The following is a 24792-nucleotide window of genomic DNA, read 5'->3' on the forward strand; positions in this document are numbered from 1 at the left end:
TTTTCCAGTATCGGAAGATACCTCGATACCGACGGCTTCGATAACAGATGTTCGATAGTGTGGTTGAATGGTATATTTAATAGTTTTCCTGATGGCTAGAGCGACACCCCCTCCGCCCGAGTGGGTTCGATCCAGCCTAACTATGTTAAACCCAGGAAGGGACAGATTATTTCCGGGTTTTAAATGCGTTTCCGTGATAGCTACGATATCTGTTGATTGTTGCTCCAAGAGATCACACAACTCAACGCGTTTCCGCGACAATCCGCGGGCGTTCCATAGAACAATATTTAACGGGTTAACAGGCATATTGTATAATGAATTGCCCTAACACAGAAATCTGGTCAAATCTTGTTTGACATTTTTGCATTTTGTTGCACATCTCTGCGAAGATCGGCAAGAGTTGTTCGGTGGTAAATTTGGGCGGAAGATTTTGGTCCAAATGAGGGGTATTTAAATGGGGACTCACCTGAGCTGGTTGACCGTTCACTCCAGCAAGTGGCATTCCGGATCCTGCCAACAACGATGACCAGAGAACCGTAGGATTTGGCTGCGGCGGCAGTTGCTGTGTGGAGGAAGTTCCAGCGCCGTTCTCCCGATTTGACGACAGCAAAGGAAAGTCGCCGTTATTGAAAACCGGACCCTTGTTGGATTTTCTTCCAGGCTGATGATTCTGCGATGCACGTTTTCGTATTTGTTTATACTCCTCCCTCTTGCGACACTGCTTGTCGGTAGACCGATGACCTTCACCGCAATGAATACATTTCAATACGGCGTCTCCTTCTGCAGGGCAGCTAGACGTTAAATGCACCTGACCGCAGTTGTTGCATCTCGGTTGAAGATGGCAGTTGCGTGTACCGTGTCCGAAGTTCAGGCAGCGCATACACTGGGTGACGTCACGGTTTGTACCACGGTACGGTTCCCAGCTCACGATCATACTGCTGATGGATCTAACTGCTTTCAAAGCGTTCAGTGTCACTGTACCTTTTTTAAAATGCACAAGGTACAAACAATCGCGATACTTGTTGGTGACATCCTTCCTAGTCATCGGGAAAACAGCAACCGGTTGGAGCTTGTATCGTTCGGCCAGCTCCGATGCGATGTCATTACCGCTCATCAGCGGTAAACCACGTACCACTGCTTTGAATGGCTTTTCCGTTGCCAAATCGTGCGAGAAATACTCTGCGCCAGCACGGTCGAGATAATTCTTAGCCTTTACGTACTCGGATTTGGTATGCAACATCACCTTGATGCCGATACCACACAGCTTGAATTCGGCTTGAATTCCATTTCGAATCAGTTCACGCTGTAACGTTGCGAGCGGGACTGATTTCACCATCAGCGGTGGAAGTTTCACTTTAGCTTCTTCTTCTTCTTCGGGCAGTTCATCGAGAGGGCCACCGAATCCGTTGACATCGCTTACGTTGGTTGCGGTACGGTTGCTTCTTATTTCCGAACGAGCGGAGTGCACTGACATCATATCACCAATTGTGGATTGATTCTGGTTCTGGTTTTGAATAACCACACGCGGACTGGGTGTGTTATTTTTGTTACGCTTAGGATTCGCCTTGGGACTAGCTTTTGAGCCTCCCGAGCGGCGTCTACGTTTCGCCATAAAAACTCAACAACGAACGAACAAACGCGAGAGAACGAAAACACGTCTGAACACGTTCAACTATCGACAAAGAATCACTGTCCACTCAATGATCGAATTTCGAAGACGGTTCCCCTTTTATACGCAGTTAGTTGAAGATATGTGCCTGACTACCTCAAAATCGTCGTCCTTGCGCGAAAAAGCCAAGCAAAAGTACAAAGTTTTCCGCGTTGTTTTCAAAGTTTGAGAAAACTTAATATTTGAGTTGTTTGTGGTTATCTCAAAATATTATCCTAAATTCCTGATAATATTTTTGATGAAATGGTGAAAGAATTATATTGCTGCCTTTAATACAAGTCGAGATATTCACGATTAAGTTCTGCCCATTCTTCCATATGGCTAATTTTGAAAAGGCACCCCATAGTAAAGTAAGTCGTATTCACGACAAAAAAACCGTTGTGCGTTCCATTTCGGAATCTTTTGACCGACACTTCCGGAAGCGTAAATCGGAAACCGGTATAGCCAATATGAATCTTTCAATACTCAACAAACACCACCTAAAAACTTGAAGAATTTCAAGGAATTATCCCTCTTTACACTACCACTAATGTTACTCTTGAAATTAAGCGACCAAATCACTCTATTACATTTTCTGACCCATGAATGAATAGCATAGACTAACCAATTACGCTAAACCCCTATGAAAGTTTCTCAAGAAAGAACTTAGTTTGGCGGGGATTTTGTTCTTAAAAAATTAAATTTCTCATATACGCAGATGATATAAAACTTTAAAAATGATTATGCCAAGGTTTACCAAAAAGATTTTTTATCTTTTTATACTTAGTGTAACATTCTTCTACAACTAAGTGTGAAAAATATAGTAGAATAATATTCAGAAAGAAACGAAACACATCTGACTTGAATATTACACTAGGAAGCCAAATAGTTCAAAAGGTATTTAGGAATACTCCTAGATCCTAAAATGACATTTGTTAACAACTATTGTCCAATCCTTGTGCGAATGTGTTGGTGTGGTTATTCTCAGTGGTTGTATGATTAATACTAGTATGAGTCTGTCGCAAATACCTAGTGAATTTTGTAGATTCGCATCGTGCCAATTATTGGAGGGATATATACACTGAAAAATAATAGAATGTCTAGACAACAGTTGAGGAAATCATAAAACTGTCTATGAAATTCTATAACAGTTAATAGAACTGATTTTTACTTGGTTCATAAGTTCAAAGCTTACGAAACACTAAGTACTTTTTCCGCAGTGTATGATTATGAAATTCACAAATGTTTTTTTTCTCAGTGTAAGATTGAACCTAGCAACAACCCTGCATACTGCATCGGTGTCGGTAACTGAGACGTCAAATAGCTCAATAGTACTAATAGAAACAAAGCCAACAGCATGCTTGGATTCATAAAACGATTTTGTCATTGTTCGATCAGCACTAGAATACTTATTCCAATAGTAGGAGTTTTACGCACTTGATGATAAAGCGATGTTTCGGAGCAAAGTGAAACACGATTTTCGATACTGTTTACTGCAATTGTTTCTTAACACCTAAAAGGCTATGCACAGCACCCTTTTTCATGAAGTTTCCATTTTAGCACGGTTCATTTTTGGCAACATAATCGTTCGAACATGACATTAGTATTAGAAAGATGACAGTATTTTCAAATTCAAAACAATATTCAATATTTATATTGAATTATACTGCTTGCAACAATAATTGCTGGAAGAACAACTTCTTACAAATTTGTGTATGAAAAACAATTTTAATAATTTTTCTCGGAGATGGCTTAACTCATTTCTACAAACTTAGACTCATATGAATAGTCCTATGCTCCCATACAAGGTATCTGAATTTCATATGGATCCGACTTCTGGTTCCGGAACTACAGGATAATATGTGTAATGAAATTAAAATAATGTCATTCATTTTGCTCGTCCATCTAATATTCAAATGAAAGGTCTTAAAGTTGCATAAACACTGCTTGGTTTTTAATCAGATCCGACTTCCGGTTCAGGAGATACAGGATCATTAGTTTAAAAATTTTAACATAGATTTATCGGGTTTGTCGGGCTCGCAGATTTTGAGTGTCGATGACCAAATAAACGTATTTCAATTATGTGGATTTTATTTTATGTGGGACGCACACAAAAAGAAATAATAAAATAGACACGACATGGAAATCAATAGTAACATGGAATAGACATGTGTTGAATCGAAATTTTGATTGAAAACCATCATCGATTCAATTGGATTGCATTGAATATTCAATGAATAGAGCTGTACTTTTTATGCAACGTTTAGTTTTGCGATTAAATTATACTGAAACGTACAGAATTGTGAAGTGCCTTTATGTTTAACTACCTGCTCCAAATATGTGCATGAAAATAGATGTAAATTCACAAAGTATTTTCATTTGTGTACACTGTTTTTAAAAAAATTCGAATCTTATGAAATGGTTTACAATCCATTAAGGTCTGAGGACAGAGGGTCGCGTGTTGAGTTTTAAATCGACCACGTGGCTCACTAAATTCCCTTTGTGTATCGTATTTCTTTTGTACCCTCTGTACCGGGTTGCCAGCAACATTTTATTATTTTGATGAGAAGTTTGGACATTACAAAGATTCCAATGAACAATGAAAAAATATTCAACTTTCACAAAGACTGAATGCGAAACAAAAAAATGTGTTTATATACAATGAAACGTCTGTGTGTTTGGCAGCCTTGTCGAGCCAATTTTATTTCTCTCTCCTTTTTCAGAATGCTATCAGGAAATCAAAGCGAAAAAATGGCGTATGCATTGAAACTGACTTTGTTTCACAGAAAAATACAAGAGTTTATTTTTATCGCGATAACATATATGTTTTTATGTACTAATCGCATCTAAACTAAATTATCTAGACTTTGTCAAGGTAGATTTATGACACAAGCCTTCAAAGCCGAGATATTCAATGAACAAGTAGAGGTATGTATTTTCGAGAGTTCCAATTTTCAGCAGTTCTTCAGTCAGAAAAAAAACAACACGGCCGCTAAACTCAATGAATCATTCTGAAAATTTCACAGAATATTCTCAACTAAATTTCGAAGACATTGTCAGGTGGGTTTTTCTATATTCTGCACCGTTTCCAAGAAAATTTAATTTGAAACGGGAAAATAGCAAAAAAACTTATCACTTTACGGTACTGTCCTCAGCCCTTAAGCGAATTTTACTGACTTCGGCTACACCGATTTCCGAGTTCCGGTTCCGGAAGTTTCAGGAATAGAGAAACTAAAAGAAGGCTGAAACGAATTTAATAAACAAAAATTAAAATAAACTTACGGTCACGTGCAAAATTGGTGAATTTTTTCCGATTTCGATTTCCAATTTCCAAATTACTGGGTGATGAGTTTTTAAAATAGAAACCGTCATAGAAGATGACGATACCAAAAAATCTGCAAAGTTGTGCTCAAAACTTTTTTAATATATTCGTCATATTAATTCATGGACATACGAACTATTCAGGTTATACCGGTCTCTGAATACTGTTTCTGGAAGTGCCATAAAAATGACAAAAACTTTAAAGAGGAACTCACTTCCACATGTCATGAAATGCTTAATCGACTGTCACACGTTCAGATGTAAAGGTATAATTTTGTGGGTTCATACAATTGCTTCTATCTTCGATTCGTCTTGCAGTTCCAAAATTTTAAAAACAATTCATTTAAATAGACGGGTAATAAAATAATTTCATGAAAACTAAACACAACAAAGAATATTCACACGAAAAACACATGCTGATTGATAAAAAAAAACGGTATCATCTCACTGCTATGCGGATTAAAGACTGTCCCAGAAAGTATGGATGCACTTTGATTTCACTGTAAATAATTCACAAGTGTTAGATATTCAAATTTTATTCGATATACTGATAATATTACTACTGACTACAACAACAGAATATTACTTGGCGACAAGTTTTGACACTTTTTTCCAATCTTTTTCGAACTGTTTAATGGTTTCGGTTGACATGTTTCCTAAGATGTGCCTTCGTTAATGCCCAAAATACCTCAGTTGGTCGAAGTTGTGGGCAATTTGGTGGATTCATGTCTTTTGGGACGAAAGTGACATTTTTTGTCGTATACCATTCTACCGTTGATTTCGAGTAGTGACAAGAAGCAAGATCTCGCCAGAAGACAACAGGATCCTTGTGGCTTCGAATCATGGGTAGAAGTCGTTTTTGTAAACATTCCTTGATGTACATTTCGCTGTTCATTGAAGCAGCGGTGATAAAGTATTTCGAAATCTTACCGCAGCTACAAATTGCTTGCTAGACCATAGCTTTCTTACCAAATTTTTCGACTTCAATCGATGTCTCGGACTGGTTTAACACTTGCCCTTCTCGTACCGTATAATATTGTGATCCCGGCAAGGATTTGCAATCGAGTTTCACGTAGGTTTCGTCGTCCATGATTATGCAGTTCAAATTTCCATCGTATTGTACAGCTTTCGAACCCTCGGCCTGATCGATGCTTCTTGTTTCGGACTACGTTTTGGTTGTTTCTGCTTCTTATAGGTTCGAATATTCAAACGTTCTTTAGCACGAAGAACATTTGACTTCGAAGTGCACACTTTTTTGGCCACATCCCGAACTGAAACCTCCTTCTTTTGCTCGAACGCCTTCAGTATACGTTTATCCAACTGAGGGTTAGCAGGACCTTTATTTCAACCTGTTTTCGGTTTATCCTCAAAGGTGTTACCCTCACCGAACTTCCTGATTGCATTTCGCACGATTTTTCACTTGCTCCTTCCATTTTTGATATCTTTCTCAGTGATAGTCCGGTTTTTGGATGCGTGCATACTTTATGGGACAGTCTTTAGATACGTTTTTTTATTTGCACTCTGAAAATAGGTTAGACAAGACTTCCTCTTCCGTTCCATAAATCCCGCTGTGTGCTCGTCAGTATTCAAACAATGAAAGAACGCAAGGAATTTTTATTAGTCTCATTTGTAAATGGCAAGGTCTCGAATCGCATAGATTCTAATGTACTTTTGTCTAAACTCAATTTTTAGATTTCATCTCGTCGTTAGAGAAATCGAAATATCCTTATTGAAAACAATCAGCGAGTAAACTATGCATGAAGTGCATGAAGCTATCTTTTGCCGATGATTTTAAGATATTTCATCTCATCAAGAATCCTGAAGAATCACCGGCTTCTTGCAGTCTCAATTAAATGTATTCCTTAATTGGTGCAACGTTAACAAGATGGTACTAAATGCTTCAAAATGTTCATTCATCTCCTTCTCTCTCTCTCAAAAGATCAACGATCACGTATGATTACACTACAGTTGCTTTAACGAGTTCGATCTTCATTTACCTCTCATTACTGTCAAAAACCTATTTATTAGATTCTTTTCATGCTAACTTTATTAGTTTTACTATTATGATAGCGTTATAAATATACATGACTAGCGTTAGCGTTAAAGTTTTAGATTTGGAAAATGATAAGATAAGAAGATTGTTATGTATTATTTGGATGTATGTAATCTGTTGATACAAAAAAGATGAGAAGGTTTTATGCCTGTTGGAGAAGGAGAATGGTAGAATCTCAGCTCCAGTGGGTTTTTTCCTTACTCCTAAATAATTTAATAAATTTAAAAAAAACGGACAAAAAATGCGCTAAAGCAATATTTTAATTCTATTCATTAAGCTAATAAAATAATATCATCTAACTTATACTGAACCATACATTACATTATTCCCATCTATTTAGCATATTAGTTTACAATTGAAGATTATTATTGCAATTAATCCAAAACAAAAAATAGCAAAGTAATGGTACTACACTCCGATGCGGAACTCGACCTTCTGAATCAACAGACTTCACAGTCGACCCTAAAGTGTATAAGACTGATGCATAGCCAGTGCTACGATCCTACGGACACTAAGAATCCTTCCGAATCAGGACTCGAACGTACGACATCTAGCTTGTTAGACCAGCCGCCGATTCGCTTCGCCATTAAATATATCAAAAAGTTGTATTCCGGAACCTTTTACCAATATGTCGTTGATGAAATGAACAATGGAACCCGTTATCATCAAAAGTTGGCCTGATATTACAGTTAACATCGGTTATAAAAAACACACTCAAAAATTGGGTGGTGAATTTAGTTGGCTACACATTTATAAATAAAAGACATGCTTCTGAGCACTTAACAAATACAAACTGGCAGCCCCCGGATTGATCCGGCACCAGGCACCCTTCGGCGGCAGCTCGAACTGATTAAGAATGCAAATCACGCCCATCTCTCCCATATATTACATCATTCCCCGTTGTCTTTTTCCACATCGACCGAACACATTTCAAAACCGGACACCCCCGGCCGGAATGGGAAACCACCAATGTGTATAACGTAAATTAAACCGATTATCCTGTAACGATCTTCTTGTGTTTTCCGTTTTTCAGAATTTTCTCTCGGCAAACCTGCAGTGCTGGTGGAATGCTCCGCTGGCGGCCGCCACGAAAGTTCTGAAATACCTCGGCCACATTTCGCCCGGAATGCTGCTGATAACGGCCGAACCGTGCGCTCTCGAAATCATCCGAAGTGCCTACGCGCGGAGCGTCCTCAAACCACCGGCCACATATCTGATCAATTCCGTAGGTAAGTTAAGCCCAGCGTCGGGCAATTTATTGCTATCTGATAAATGGCGGGCTGTGGAGATGATCACGAATGAATTTGTTTTTTTTTTATTTTGTTTGCCCTCATGTAAGGCGTACCGCAACGACAATAAAAAGGTACAACGGACAGGAATCAAATCGGTTCAGTAAATTCAGTAACCGTAGGGAATTGCGTGAATTTAATGCTTGATTATTTATATGTTGTGGTATTCCCGTTAGCGAAAGCTTTCGTTTTTGTTTATGTTTTATAAATCTTTCGCTATAATACCGGAAGCCATGGATGACACGTGACATATACATTAAACAAATCCAAACTACTCTATAGGAAGAGGTGGTGAATAATTTATTAATTTTTACTCAGAAGAATATAATGAACGAAATCGAAATCATTGCACTAATTTACTATGAAACATTTTGTAGTTATCGGATAAAAACTTTATTAGAGTTATTGGAGCTAGTTTAGTCAAATAGTAAAAATTGACCCCCCCCCTTTTTTCATGAGGTAACCGATTTTTCAATAAGTGTTGTTGTTTTGTAGTATTAGTATCTACGAACATGTTCGTGAAATATTTCGTCAATATTCGAATTTTTTATACTATTTTTAGTTACATAAAAATTTATATACCTTTTTATTGTAATGCTTCCTGAAACTCAAATTCTTTTTTGAATTACACAAAACTTTGCAAATGAATAAACAACTATTTTCGTCATAGAATGAAGAAAAAATTTTTTTAAAATGTTCAATTTTACTAAACTTTTTACTTAAATTTTCCAAAGAAATCAATATTAAAGTACCTTCTTCACGCGATATTTATTTCTGTTGAATGTTAAAATGTTGCATATATTATTGGTTTTCTTAATATTTGATTTTTCGTGTACGCGCGCTGTATGCAAAGTGCACCGCTTGAGCGAATTGGCATGGTGCGGCAGGGTTCGGTAGGTTCGGTAGGGTGCGATGTCGTCGGTGCGTTTAAAGCGAGCTGCGACAGGTTTGGACAAGTAGGTATAGTACGTACATAAGATAATTTATTAATCACATATTATTTTACAAATTTTTACTAAAGATTCTATAATTTTTTTTGTGGTTTGGACGCAAAAATAGTCATGGAAAAAACAAAAGTTTGTGGTGATTCCGGAAAAAAGATTAACGATACAAGTTCAGTGCATTCACTACACTTCATGAGAAAGATTATAAAATAAGGACCTAATGGAATTATTTCGTTGTCTCACATGGGAAAAAAGTTTGCTTTGGGGAATAGGTGGGACCGTGAAAAGACACGCGTATAAAGTTAGTTTGCATTAAATCAATACCAATCGAATTCCAATTGCGCATAATCTATTCAATTGAGTAAAGGATTCATTCCAAACTATTTTAGCTGTGATTTTCACATGATAAACGAACCAAACATTTAGGATAGTCAACAGCAACATCGATTCGAAAACGTAATGACGATAAAAATTACACGCGAATGTCAGATTTTTTCCGACATTCTATGACGAAAATAGTTGTTTATTCATTTGCAAAGTTTCGTGTAATTCGAAAAAGAACTTGAGTTTCAGGAAGCATTACAATAAAAAGATATATAAATATTTATGTAACTAAAAATAGTATAAAAAATTCGAATATTGACGAAATATTTCACGAACATGTTCGTAGATACTAATACTACAAAACAATAACACTTATTGCAAAATCGGTTACCTCATGCAAAATGGAGGGCCACTTCAGAAATTTTTACTCAAAAGTCTTGATACTTTCACCTGACAACATCCATAAGAGCTTGTACAGTCGTATCCGATATCTCACTTTTCAACTATTTTGCATCCTTTTCTCTTTTTGTTTTTGTCTTTCTAAACTCTATCTTTATCTTAACCTGGTAGGTTTTGATTGGACGTAGTACAGTACAGTTCGGTGGATTCATGTTCTTGGGCATAAAATGCTCTGAGTTAGCCTCATGTCATACTAGAACTCATTTTATATAGGGATTTTTATTATACTGCACCAAAATCAGCACAATACTTCTTGGAAGCCTTAAGTAAAAAAAACTCGTTATCCATAGATACAGATAGCCTATCAAATAAAGTAGGGAACCGACAGTTTGCTGCCATTCATCGTTTTTCATCTGAGCACATGCGTCTACTTGTTTTTTTTTCTGGTATTTCACAAATCAGTCACTTCGAACCTTTAATTTCTCTGACGTAAAATTTTCACGTAAGGATCCACAATTTTCTTTTGCTGACGATTTCGAATTTTTTTTAAATTGATGAAAACTAAAGTACAGGGTCCCACATGTAACTTTTTTTTAAACATGCAATAAAACACAAACGAATCATCCGATTTCAAAATTTATTTTTTCATATTAAAGTACAATCCTTCCGGTTAATTGTGGAATATAATTTCATTCAAATGGCTGCCTCGGCTGGCCTTGCAGTACGCCATACGGTCGTTCCAGTTTTTTAGTACATTTTCGATTGTATGCAGCTTTATTTCAGCTATGGCTGCACGAATGTTGTCCTTCAAGCAGAGATGTCTATCTCCTCTGTGTGACGAAGAGCAAGCAAAATTTGTCCCCTCGCACTGACAACTTCAACGAGAGCTCTTCTCTTTCACATTTATACACCACTGTTGTGTAAGTGTGCACGCATCATGAGTGCGTTTGTTTATTTCCTTTTACCTCTTCCACTGAATCGCACCAAAGTGCTAGAGCATTAGCTAATAAATTCTCTGAGGTGGATGCAGATACTTTCACAGAGGTGTACACGCCGGTGAGCACTCTGCTGTATGATTTTCGTAGATGAAGCGTGGACACGCAAAATCAGCAAAATAAAACAATTTATCGTAAAATTTTCGGTTTTCCTTGCAAATTTTTCATAGCAAGGCCAGATCTACTCTCTATTAATTGAAGTTCACAGAAGTGTTCGCTCAGCATCACGCGCCAGTGGTCACTTGGGTGTATTTAGACGAGAGCGCGTGTGAGCGATTCATGCGAAGAGAATGTGTTTCACTCGCGCCAGCTGCTTTAACCACAAGCACACACTCAAATGCTGTCTATTCGACACTGAGAAGAAGTGCGCTTTCCCCTTTGTGCGGTGCTTCGTTTTTTTCATCCTCGGTGTGGCAAAAATCTGACCCTAGCGTGTATAACTCTGGTGAAATGCCATCTCTGCCTTCAAGGCTTGAATTGTCTCTGGCTTGTCCACATAACACTTATCTTTGACAGCCCCCCAAAGATAATAGTCTAACGGCGTCAAATCACAGCTCCTCTTCAAGTAACGGGAAGAAACAATCGCTAATCATGGCACGGTAGCGCTCGCCATTGACCGTGGCGGCGGCTCCTGCCTCATTTTCGAAGAAAAATGGCCCAATGATGCCGCCAGACCAAAATCCGCACCAAACCGTCACTCTGCATCGGCTTCTCCATGATAACGTGCGGTTTTTCCGTCGCCCAGATACGACAATTTTGCTTAATAACATAGCCGCCGAGATAAAAATGGGCCTCATCCGAGAAGATGATTTTTTGGCACATATTCCGCAACATTACCATGATTTTCAAAGTAAAACTGCACTATTTTCACGCGTTTCTCAAGCGTATACACAACCATCTTCGTTCAGCGGAAGGATAAAACTAAGTTTCTGTCAAATCAAAAGTGACATTAAGGTTACCAATGTCGAAATAACCGCTAGTTCAAAAAAAAAGTTAGATGGCGGACCCTGTAGATGCGTTTGCCATTCTCAATAATAAAGGGCATGCAATCATTGTAAAAACCGACTTTCAAACGGAAATCCGGATGGTCATATACCATTCGGCTCAGTTCGTCGAGTATTCAGAATGTCTGGCTGTATGTGTATGTAACAAAAATATGCACTCGATTTCATCGGAGATGCCTGGACCGATTTTTTTCAAACTTTGATGTAAATGAAAGATCTCTTTGTCCCATAGCCTGCTGTTGAATTTTATCCGGATCGAACTTCCGGTTCTGTAGTAGTAGCTGAAAAATTATAAAGTGCACTCGATTTTATCAGAGACCGCATAACTGATTTTCTTCAACTTAGATTCAAATGAGAAGTCCATAGATTCATGCTATGGAATTTCATACGCATCCAACTTCCGGTTCCGAAGTTATGAGGAAAAATGTGCAAACAAATGAAACCAAAATACGCCTATGAATTCCTCTGTTGGCATCATTATCGCCCCAAAAAACACGAACTCATCAACCACCTCGATATCGTCACCGTCTATCAATATTCGTGGTGGTAAGCATAGTGTTTCTTATCTAGAGCCTCTTCCTCTGATGTATTTGGTTTTCGACGCATTTATAATCAGTCCGATACGCTTTCAGGTTTCAGTTTTCAGTCCGATGTATGTTTCCATCATCTTCTCAAAATTACCTGTCACAATATCAACGTCGTCAACGAAACCAAAAAGCTGTACAGACTTTCGGAAAATCGTACCAGTCGTGTCGATCCTCGCTCACACCTTCCAAAGCAATATTGGATAAGAAACATGAGAGTCCATCACCTTGCCGTAGCTCTCTAAGAGATTCAAAGGGACTCAAGAGCGTCCCAAATACTCGGACGGACGTAGCACATCATTCTATCCATCGTTGCTTTGACCAATCGCGTCAGTTTATCCAGGAAACCGTATTCGTGCATTATCTGCCATAGCTGTTCTCGATCGATTGTGTCGTATACCGCTTTGAAGTCAATGAATAGGTGATGCGTTGGTACGTTGTATTCACGACACTTCTGGAGTACTTGTCTTATCGCGAATATGTGATCTTGTAAAACTTCCGTTTATCATTTACGCGGTATAACTTTCCATCGTTTCACGATCATGATCTTCCTGGTGTTGCTTTTCCCTCCGGAAATCATGTTCTGTTTGTTTCACGCCTGTCTGTATCGTTTCTTCGCTCGCTCTCGTGTGGTGCTGCAGCATCCTCGCTCTTGCTAAATTTTTCTCTTCGACCAATTACTGGCTTTCGTCGCCGTTAAACCAGTCATTTCCTCGATTCGATAGCCTCTTACCTAGTACGGTTGCAGCAGTGCTACTCACGGCGGACCTTATAATCCTCCAGCCGTCTTCAAGAGTCGCCGCGAAAACTTCTCTTCCGTTGGTGGCACTAGCTCCAGCTGAAGCGCGTATTTCTCGGCAGTACGAACGCTACATAGCTGCTCGAGATTGAGTTTCGGCGTTCGTGCGCGACAGGAGTTGTGCACCGTCGATAGTTTTGAGTGCATACAAACCGCGACAAAATAATGGTCAGAATGTATGTTGACATTGCAGTAAGTGCGGACATTGATGACGTCGGAGAAAAATCGATCATCGATGAGCACCTGGTCGATTTGGTTTTCCGTACGTTGATCGGGTGATCTCCAGGTGCTACTATTCTTCGAGAACAGCGAAATTCCCGCATCGTTAGTCGTTGTCATTTGTTGCCGCGTGCAGGCTCTCCAACCCGAGTTTTACATCCAACTGCGCGTAAAATTCTACTCTCTCTTCATCGAGTCTCGTCTCATGAGCGCAATGCAAGTTGATGATGCTGTAATTGAAGAAACGGCCCTTGATCTTCAATACGCACATTCTATCACTGATTGGCTGCCACCCAATCACGCGCTGGCGCATCTTGCCCAACACTACGAATCCCGTTCCTAGAACGTTGGTTGTCCCACAGTTCTGGTAAAAGATAGCCACTCGATGCCCACTTTTCCACACCTTCTGTCCCGTCCAACAAAGTTCCTGCAGTGCTCCGACATCGAACACGCAAATTTGAAACTCATCATGCAGCATTCGGTCGCATCCTGGGAAGCCAAGCGATTTGCAGTTCCATGTACCAAGCTTCCAATCGTAGTCTTTTGTTCGTCGCCTAGGTCGTTGTCGATTATTCCGAGTCGTACTTTTTCGTGTTATTTCAAACAAAATCATGTTAAGCATCTTTTAGAATGATTAATAAGAATCCAGAGCACTCTACGAATGGAAAAACAATAAAAAATCACCCCGCTTGGACAAAATAATGCGCATACCGCACACATCGTTGAGTTTCCGGTAAATAGATGCAGAGTTAATGATATACACTCCTAGCAAAGTACAAATAAGGAGTGTATCTAAAATAAGCTACCCACAAATTTTTCTTTCAAATTATGATAAAAAACGATATTTTATTCAAGCTAAAAATTGATCCTTTATTGTACAAGGTTAAACTTTAGCATAATGAAAACCGGATGAAATTTAGGTTACTCCTTCACGAATTTGCGAACTTTTGATCGATCGCTCTTCATCAAGCGCCGGACAAGTGTTGCATCGCATTTTTTGGACGCTTGAGCACACATTTTTTTGAACTCCTGCATGTTCTCAGCTGCCTTACCAGTCTTCTTAAAGACCCTCTTCACGATTGCCCAGTAACGTTCGATGGGTCGAAGCCGAGGGCAATTTGGTGGATTGATATTTTTTCTCAACGAAATTTATACCCGTTTCCGCAAGCCAATTGAGGGTGGTTTTGGCATTGTGAGTCGATGCTAAATCCGGCCAAAACAGTGAAGGTGTGCTATGCTTCTTATATAAAGGCAGCAATCTCTTCTGGAGACACTCCGTTCGATATATTTCTGCATTTATAGTTCCGTTGTGTAAAAAATGGTTGACTTCAAACCACAGGAACATATTGCTTGTTATACCAGTACCTTTCGACCGAATTTCTCTACTTGAATCGACCTGTCCGCATCGCTCACATTCTCCCCAACGACGACGACAGTAAAGTATTGTGGACCTGGAAGGGCTTTTGAGTCCTCCTTTACATAAGTCTCATCGTCCATCAAAACGCATGCATCCGGATACTGCAAAAGACGCGAATACAATTTCCGGGCAATTGTTGCTGCTCGCTTCTTCTATTCTACACTTTGTTTCGAGATTTTCTGCTTCTTGTAGGTCTTCAGGTGATTTCGCCTCTTGATACGCTGGACCATTCCGACACTCGTTCCTGCTTTTTTGGCCAAATCACGTATTGACATTCTTCATGATTAGAGATACCACTTTCTGGTTTAGTTTCGGGTTGGAAAAACCGGGTGTTCTGCGTCTTCATGATAGCTCATCCAAAGAATAGTGTTCTCCAAACTTATTAATGATGATTTTAACACTGGCATGATGAATTTCAAACCGCTTCGCCAATTTTCGCATAGTAATACCCTTCTCAGTTAGCCATGTGTCCAGAACCTTAAGTTTCACTTCCTTTTCAACTTGAACATTTTGAAAACGCAGAATTTCAACCGCACAAGCAAATAAACAAACGAAAGCTGACAGCCAAACACACAGCATGCTGTGATCTGAGCATAAAAACCATTACAAATACACAAATGTAAATTTTCGATACACTCCTTAATATGGTACAATCACCACTCAGTTACATCTCTAGCATCAGGTATCTTAATTATTGTTTGATTGGATGTGTCGGAAAGGCTGATAAGCAACGCTCTTCAATTACAGGATCCTTTTTTTACTAGAATAAAATTGTGGACAGACTTGGAATTAACAATTGAGGAGCTTTTCGATTATCAAAGTATCAATTTTTGAAGAATATTACATCTAATAATGTGTGAAATTAAGTTTTGTTTCTTTCGGTATCAAACTCAGCTGAATGATTTGAGTGACACCCGTTGCACCTCTCGAAAACGTAAATTCAAAATCATGTTCTTAGTTTGTGTTTCAAACATACACTTATATCACAATGTATGACTTATGTATTACATCAACTGTAAAATTATGTAATTTTTTACACGGGAATACGTAAATTTTCACGATTTTCTGATGTGGAACACATCTTGTAGTTTTTTATATTCTTATAAAGTCTGTCTAGAAAAAAAAACTACAAGGATCAGCCCTATGGGGTTGTTCGAGCCATTGATGTGGAACAAGGCAACCAAACTTTCTAATGATCTACAATCAAACAGTTCAATCAATCGTCACACTTTTGAATCCGCAATCGCACGAGAGTCTACTTAGATTGATCTTGATTAGGAACCAACACCGAACATTGTTTTATAGCCAACGATATTACACCAATATCCGAAATGTATGCAATTATATCTTTGTACATACTTGCGATACGATTTTGATATTTAAGCTTCTCTTCGTCAAGCTTGTGTTCAAGTTTTGTATGCAAGGAGTTATTTTTATAGCGTAAAGTTTCTCTACCATTCTGCGATCGGTTGAAGCGATAAACATTTTTTCATTATCAATCGAGTTCATTTTATATAAATTAGAAATAAATCTTAAGCACACAAAATTTACCCTGTGTAGTTGTCAATTTCTCAGGCGAAACGACATACAATGGAATTTCATGCGAGCTTGCATGACACAGGATCAGAGCATACCAATTAAAGCTTCAAATCGTTTTATGGCAGCAACAACCTACCTCTAGCATGCTACGCGTAGGACTGAAACATTTTTGCTTCTATTTATAGATTCGCATATGTACTTCCAACAGCTTCGCTTTTGCATCGATTGACCAATCAGAGCGATATATCGCTTACTCCTTCAAAACCGTCGTCTATGGCAGGGAAATCTGATATGCCGGAGATTTTTAACAGACAAAATAGGACACTGGTCGCTACTAATCACAATTTCAATCATTTATAATTGAAAATACGTGGCTTGATACATTCAAATCGAATCTTAGAAATATTTCCAATCAAATAATGAAATAATATTAATAATTGATACAAAATATACTGAGATGTAAGTGTTTAAAACCTGACCACATTTCTACGTGTATTTTTCCTTGAGTTTCTGATTTGCACCCCTATATAGAAAATAAAGATGTGTTCCACATCAAAAATAGGACTAATCTGTTTACTTAAGTTTTCAATTTAAACCTGATAAACGAGAAAAGTTCAAATAATGACAAAGTAGGCATTTTGTTTTGTCGTGAATACGACTTACTTTACTATGGGATGCCTTTTCAAAATTTACCCTCTGAGAGAGTGATAAGTTTTTGATCGTGAATATCTCTTGTTGTATCTAACGAATCAACATAATTTTTGCTACATGCCATCGGAAATATGATCACAATTTTATGATAAAATATTCAGTTGTGTGACATAATCTCAAATAATTCAAAATTAAACTTTTCTGAAATGTTTAGTATAAACGAGTATCAAAGAGGATGATTCATAAGGCGCGTTTGCCTTTCTCGTATTTTGAAAGCTCATAGCTCAGTGATCTGTAGAAGGATTTATATAATCTAACTACCAATAGAATCGAAATTTTTCAACTTAAGCGTGTATAGAAAAAGCATTGAAGTATTTCAATAGTACACTATTGAAAAACCTGTCTCATTTGACCCATGTCAACACCAGCCAATCAGAACGCGTTCTGAAGAAGAGAACAAAATATCTGCTGCTGTACAACAAATCGTTCGAGAAAAATGTTCCGAAAAGTGGTGAATATCGTAGTGAGTTTCACAGTTTGGTCCATCTGAAAGGCAGAAATGAATCCCGTACAGCATCCGGACAGTTTCTTTCAATGAAATGCAAATCCGAAATGAAATAATCGACATTGAAATTCTGTATGCGGCTATTTTTATAGCCGTTAGGACCGCCCATTAGTGAAAAAGCTACCAACGAAATCAGGTAAAAACAAACCTCTCAACAAAAATTGGGTCAATTTGGATTTTATCGCCACTGCGAGCAGATGTATTTTGTGTCGTTTGCAAAGCTAGTTTCGCTTCCGACAAGAGCGATTACGTCACAGCTGCCAGTCATTTGCATTGGTGAAAAAGCAACGGTGGAGAGCATTACACAAAATCAACCGTTCTAATGGCTCAAAAGCTTTCTAAAGAACTATTAGGATTTCTTGCTCGCAAATCGAAGGTAAATATTCTCAGTGTAGTGCAAATCTAGAACAGTTTGGTTAGATTTGTGCACTTTTCGCTATGTGAAATTCACAGTAATCGAGATCAAGTGATGCCTTTTTTTCTTTTTGCGAGAAATGTGGAAAAGGGGAATGCTTGCATAATTCATACAATTGATCAACTAATTGATGTTCGGAAGTGTTAAGGAACATGTCAGTTGTTTTCGTATTCACGACATCCAGTTATGTCTCTGACATTACCCACCCGCCTTTTTTGTATCTCGATTCTGGCGAGATCTTCCCTCAGCTAGAATGCTTTTTACACCAAAAATTGCTTGATAAACTATTTCAGTTAAAAATCATTTAATGAACAATACTATCATTCAGATGGATGTAAACTGGGATTTTTTTGGTTTCGATTATAGAGGTTTTAACCTTGAGGTCATTCGCCTCTTCGGGCCAGAAAATGCGGGGACCTATGTGCGGGGATGGGAATCGAACCCAAGTGGGCTGCGTGATAGGGCATCGACTTACCCATCATCATTTTCTTTATCTTTCAGCCCTAAAGAACTTATTAAACTTAATTGTTCGGTTGTTTCTTCTTACTCTCACCAGGTGACATTGACGATTGCATCGTGACGCCAATAGTGCAAACACAGTTCACACCACTTACCGAGGCACTGTGTGATGTCATTATGGAACTAACGGCTCAAGGTCAATCGGCTACTATCGAAAATATTCGATCGCGACTCCGGACGAGGTGAAGAGAATGAATGACTGCAGTTGCAAATAATCTATCTTACCTAAAAACTTTCTATTGCTCGCAGATTTACGCACATGCAGCAACCTTCGGTGGAGATGATCTACGATACGCTTGTGCAGCTCATGCAAGAGATCAAAATTTATCAAACCTCGAAGGGATATTTTATCGTCACGCCCGAGTAAGTCCCATGAATTTTGAAAACATGTTTCAATTCCTAGACCAACTAAAACCCCGAATCCTTCTAGAAAACGACGTAGCAAATCCAAGCCGATCGATTATGGCTTTACAAGCGAAGACAGTACACCACCCCAGAAGGATTCAAAAACGCTGCTGATGAGCAGCCACGAGGCGTTACGCAGTTTGTACGGCGAGATCTCGACCGAACGCGATGGCGACCAGACGCATCAGTGCATTCAAACCAATCTGGCAGATGTTATCTGCGGTGGAAATCCGAACGATAAAATCCTATATCCACGAAGCAGCATCAGTAAGCAGCGCAGTTCCTCATTGGCTGGCAGTCACAAAACATTGGAAAGACGTCACAGCTTACGAATATTTGGCTCTTCAAAGCGACTACAGCGATCTGCATCTACTCGGAGCCTTTCGAAGAACTACGCCCAAACAATCTCGAAGGACAACAGCAACCCTCCTTTGGCAACCAGTTCCAGCTCAGACAACCAATCCAATTGTGATACAAGTAAGTGTGAAGTGAGTTTTCCTTACATTGAAAAGAGCCAATATCTTCGTTTTTTGCAGAGAAACAAGCATCTTCACAATCTCTTCTGTCCAGGATCTTCAGGCGAAGCACTCGTTCGAAGAGCAAAACCAAACAGATTGAGACGTACTCTGCGCAGTTTCCACCTCCCGAGTGGTTCAATTCTAAAACGACACATCTTCACAGTGTTGGCACGCAGACTGTGGATTACTTAGTATGAATATCTAACAATACGGTGAACATTCTTCAAATGTATAATAATCTTTCCTATACACAGGACATCCCGGTAAAATCTCGAATGATGAACTCAACATTCTACGATAGCTCTGACGTAAGTCAGCGATCGCTGTCGCTACCGAGACGACGTCATCATCGCCGTAACCTGTCCAGCGAGTCGACGTTCTTCATATCATCGCGTGACTGTTCACCGGTTCGTCGAGGAAAGTCACCTTCCTACTACTGCGGAAGTTTACCGCGTTCCATCCACTCTACGCCTGCCAGTTCTGGATATTACAAAGTGTCCCGAGGCAAGCAACTATCGTCGGCAGACAAATTACACTGCAACAGTCAGAATAAGATCGAAAACAAAACTAGTCGAGTCGGTAGTGGTCCGTCCAGTATCGACAGTGGTAAGATGACCTACATAACCTCTGGACCGTCCAGCTTCGACAGCGAAAAGCTATCCTCTACGCGAACAAGCACGCATTCCAGTCTGGAATCTCACGTCTCGGCTGCTACGGTTACCACGACAATACAGCAAACTAGTTCGAGTTTCTTCATAGCTAACGACACAAAACCTTCGTACGTTAACTCCGGTGGATCAAGAGATCCCTCATCTTCGGCTGTTACTACCACAACATCAAATGGAACAAAGAGCAACAGCAACCACCATTACAAGGGGTTTGAAACCACCTTCGGGTACAATAACCAGGCCATCCATACAAGCACAAATCACCATAGCAATAGTAGCACTAACAATAGTAACCTAGTTAAGAACTCACTGAATGCACTTTGTAATGAAGTCATTACGAACAACGGCATTTTAACAAGCACCAATAGCAGTAATCTTTTAAAGATAGAATCGGAAATATCCAATGCAAGTAACGATGGGGACTTTTGTCCTCGGAACGATCAGCTCACAGCTTTAAACGGAACCCTTTTAAACTTCAAACTGAACTCGGAAACACAACCGGACATGCCCGAGTTCAATAAATACAACAAAAACATAAACAAGCCAGACAACACTCCGATGAACAATAGCAAAGCTTTGCCATCAACGCCTCCAGTACAACCGACTAATTTTTTCTACAAAAACGTCCTCAAAAACATCCAGCACGACGCTAAAAACATCTGCGGTGATCTCGCCACCGACAAAGATCTAACCGGATCCATAGGAAGTAACCTACAGCACAACGATCATCTCTCGAACCTGCGACGTTCGAATTCGGAAATTAAGAAACTCAACTCTAATCTAGATCTGAAGAATCAATCCTGCCCGCCGGAAAAGATTAGCGGTTTGATCGTCATGAAGAAGAGTCTCTCCGTGTCTAGCGAACCGAACCTGACCAACCAGATGCAGGAAACGAACAAGATTACAATCTTGGTCAAAGATACCGACAAACCGAACAATGCCGATCGACGATTTTCCTTCCAAAACAAGGACGACCAGATGATCGAGGAAATGTACGACTTTCCCAGTCTTACCGATTTGAGCTTCAACTTTACATCGCTGGCGGCTCAGAAGATTCTGCAAGGGGACGCCAGTCTGAACAGCATCGACACGCTGGTCGAACTGAACATCAACCAGGAGAAACAACAGACAATAATGAAACTGAAGAACGATGCAAGGATTCTGGGTCAGCAGTCGCAGGACACCGGCAAGGTCGTGACTGACTTCGGAATGGTGTAATGAGGACGTGGCAACGTATGACAAATCCTCTTGAATGTACATTAAACCAAGTATAAGTGCCAATATTTTAATAAAAGAAAGAAGTATGTGACTATAAATATTTACTTAGATTTATACATGCTATTATATAGTTAAATCCGTTAATTAATTGTACCATACATATTCCATTATTCAAACATAACCAATTACTTAATATGTACTACGACAAAATTCGACGATATTTTTTGGAGGATTGAGGAATCAACTACGAAACAACGAAATATAATCAACGTAAACCTGCCACTTCGTGGTAGATGCCTGTATTCAGTATACTAGAAGACAAATAGCAGCACACATTCGAGAAATTTCGTATTCAGATTTTTTTCTATCGAAAATGCATGTAAATTGAAATACAGTGAATAAAACTATCATATTTCAAAAATAATCTGTGCCTCATGACACGATATCTTATTTACGATGACAATTGTTCATTACAACACACTTAAAGTCGATTACCGATTTCGGCTGTTCTAACCTCGATAGCTGATTTTGTGAGTAAAAATAACATTTCATCACAGCGGTACCTTAAGGTACTGCTGTCAACAAACGTTCAGTTTTGCTGATATATCAGTAGAATGAGAATGTTCGGTAGTTTGGTTTTTCTAAACTTATCAAAAGATTTAAAAAAACCGAATAAAGTTAAGTGTGCAGTATAAAGAATTTAATTCCTGAACATAGTTTCAAAATTCAGTTTCATATACAGAGGCCCGTTCTCACTTCCACTTTCACATTCACCTCACTTACATGTCACTTCACTTGATTCACCCTATTACCAGTATCACGCACAGTGAAGTAATCAGTGTAGTGATAAAAATCATTTTTCCAACAACATTTTGGTAATGTGATTTTCGTAAAAACCACAAGCTCATTTGAGTAACTACTTTTTTCCGAAGCGACTTCCGTAGTAAGGACCTACATTCACTTCAAATGATTTCTACCGTGAAGTGATACCTATAATAAGGGTCACAATCACTACACTTGGCTTTTACCGTAATAAGGGCCAGAATCAAGCATTCAGTTTAATTTCGAACGGAGAAGGAATATTCTGTTGTTCCTGCGTTGTACATTTCACGCGTTTTTTTTTTATAACGGCCAATAAGCCATCCATCAACATTCACTTTGAAGAGTAATTTCGAATAACTCGGTACTCTCTAAGAGTAAGTCATAATAGTAAACGGCAGAGAAAAGAGAGACAGGTGGCTTATTGGCCGTTATCAAAAATAACGCGTGATTTCAGGGAAATGACATCAATACTGTGAAGCATCGGAATGACTTAATTATTTGGATAGTTTTAGATTTTCCGCAATTTTTCGCAAAGAATAACTTGGTATTAGCAAATCGGCATTTTGAATATTGCCTTAGCACGCCGTTCGCAGTTCACGCTGTAATGTTGGAAATTATGAGAGGGATTTTTTTAACACAGTTCGCATTCATTTGCTGGTCGTTTGCATTGGAGCGAAATACACCAAAAAGTGAACAGCAACAGAGAATTTTTTACAAATCAGCCTATCTAAGGGCTTTAAATGTTTCCAAAAGAGCAGTAAGAATTATTCAACTGTTGAAATATGTAAATCGGAAGTAAAAATACGAGCATGCTGAAAAATTTATTTTAAATTTAAATTAGTTAAACTTTGAATTCAAATATATTTTATTTCGAATCAGCGCTTATTTTCAATTTTCTTTGATTCAAATACATTTGATATTCACTTCACAGCAAATTTTTTTTTTACCCGCAAAGAAATAAATAAAATAAGCATTAAATTAATTGCATTATATTGTGCATTGAATTCAAATATACTTCATTTCCACCTGAATTTAATTTCACTTGGAATCAAATACAATTGTTATTTGATTCAAAGTCAATTAGTTTTGTTTCTGAAATCAGGCTTTCGTGCGACTGTGTGTAGATTAAATGATGGATTTTTTTTTATCAATAAATTGTTATTGAAAAAGAATTTTTCACTAAATATTGTAAATTAATTTTTTATGTATTATTGATTGCATTTTGTGCGCTTAGCTAAGTACGGTTGCGGTATTGACCCCTCTACTTCCTTTCGTTCAATTGTGTTTGTGAAAACTGTACTTATCACGGCACTCCTATTAATCCTTCTATCCAATTATTTACCGATAATCATAACTAAAGCTATCATCTTTTACTCTGCACTGCAGAAATTACCGAAAAAAACAGGAATATTTCGCAATAATCGAAAGAGAAAGTAAACAAAGAGAAACTCTCATTGTTACATTCATCGTTTTGAACATTTTATACAAAGTTAGGGTTTCGCTTCAAACAAGAGCAATTACATCAACATTCAGCCACAGACTAACAGACAGGACACTCAAATTAGATTCTTCAATTATTTTAACGATCATTTCGAATATTCCTTTATTTGGGACAGTACTCACATGTGTCATGATGGCGCCACGTTACCCTATCAAAAACATCCTGTCTGTCATCTAGACTGTGTTCATTTTTTTCATTTACCAACAGAGTTGCCATACATACAGAATTACCTGTAATGTATTGATTTGTATACGTCCACGCGAATTTCATGCAGGATACAGATTTAATACATATTGCCAAAACTATATACATAATTGTGCCTACTTCTCATCCTCCAACGCAATACAAAATCGAACCCGTTTTGTTACAATATTTACTTGGTCTGCCGCCACTTAATTTCGGGTGAAAACTACCAAAACAATAAAAAATAGTCTAGATGAACAACGTTGAGTCAATTAAATCGATAGTCCCACGACAAAAGGGCCTAACTGTAAATGAGAGCCTCTCTTTGTTTACTTTCTCTTTTGATTATTACGGAGCCATTATTGCAAATTCTCTAAAGTTTCCAATATAAATCGAAAGCTTGTAGTTTTACCTTGAATGTTTTGCGAAGAGTAAAACGTCATATATGAAATCAGTTCGGTAAATCATGAAAGAAAAAGTAAACAGCCCTTTTGTCGTGGGACGGTCGAAATGGTTAATCGCGAAAAAGTTAAATATATTATCAACGTAATCCAATAATTTATTGTGACGATTCATTTTCAAATATTTTGATGAAATCAGGCATCCCTGCAAGCAGCTGATCGGTGTTGACAAACGAGGGGAAACCAACTAGTAAAAAAACTTTTACATAACACAAGGGGTGTACAGATAGTAAATAGTTCGCGCAGTACAATATAGGTGGAGCTAGTGCATCACGAAAAATTATTTTATATAAGAATTTATTCATACTGTCATGTCTGTTAGTCTGTGATT

At 38.4% G+C, this 24792-nt stretch overlaps 1 protein-coding gene across 5 annotated transcripts in view; it reads left to right on the forward strand.

Moving 5' to 3' along the window:
• The window catches only part of LOC131438472 (uncharacterized), a 378932-nt gene extending 357014 nt beyond the window's left edge, over nucleotides 1-21918 (forward strand). For all 5 annotated transcript variants that reach the window (XM_058608527.1, XM_058608528.1, XM_058608530.1 and 2 more), the window contains 6 exons: nucleotides 8056-8251; nucleotides 18723-18867; nucleotides 18935-19048; nucleotides 19116-19567; nucleotides 19627-19799; nucleotides 19863-21918. In XM_058608527.1, coding sequence (XP_058464510.1) covers nucleotides 8056-8251; nucleotides 18723-18867; nucleotides 18935-19048; nucleotides 19116-19567; nucleotides 19627-19799; nucleotides 19863-21494 — 2712 coding nt within the window. In that variant the 3' untranslated portion in view covers nucleotides 21495-21918. The remainder of the gene's footprint in view (nucleotides 1-8055; nucleotides 8252-18722; nucleotides 18868-18934; nucleotides 19049-19115; nucleotides 19568-19626; nucleotides 19800-19862) is intronic.
• The last annotated feature ends 2874 nt before the right edge of the window (nucleotides 21919-24792 follow it).

This window comes from Malaya genurostris, chromosome 3 (assembly GCF_030247185.1).
Source record: "Malaya genurostris strain Urasoe2022 chromosome 3, Malgen_1.1, whole genome shotgun sequence".
In the NCBI taxonomy this organism is placed as follows: Eukaryota; Metazoa; Arthropoda; class Insecta; order Diptera; family Culicidae; genus Malaya; species Malaya genurostris.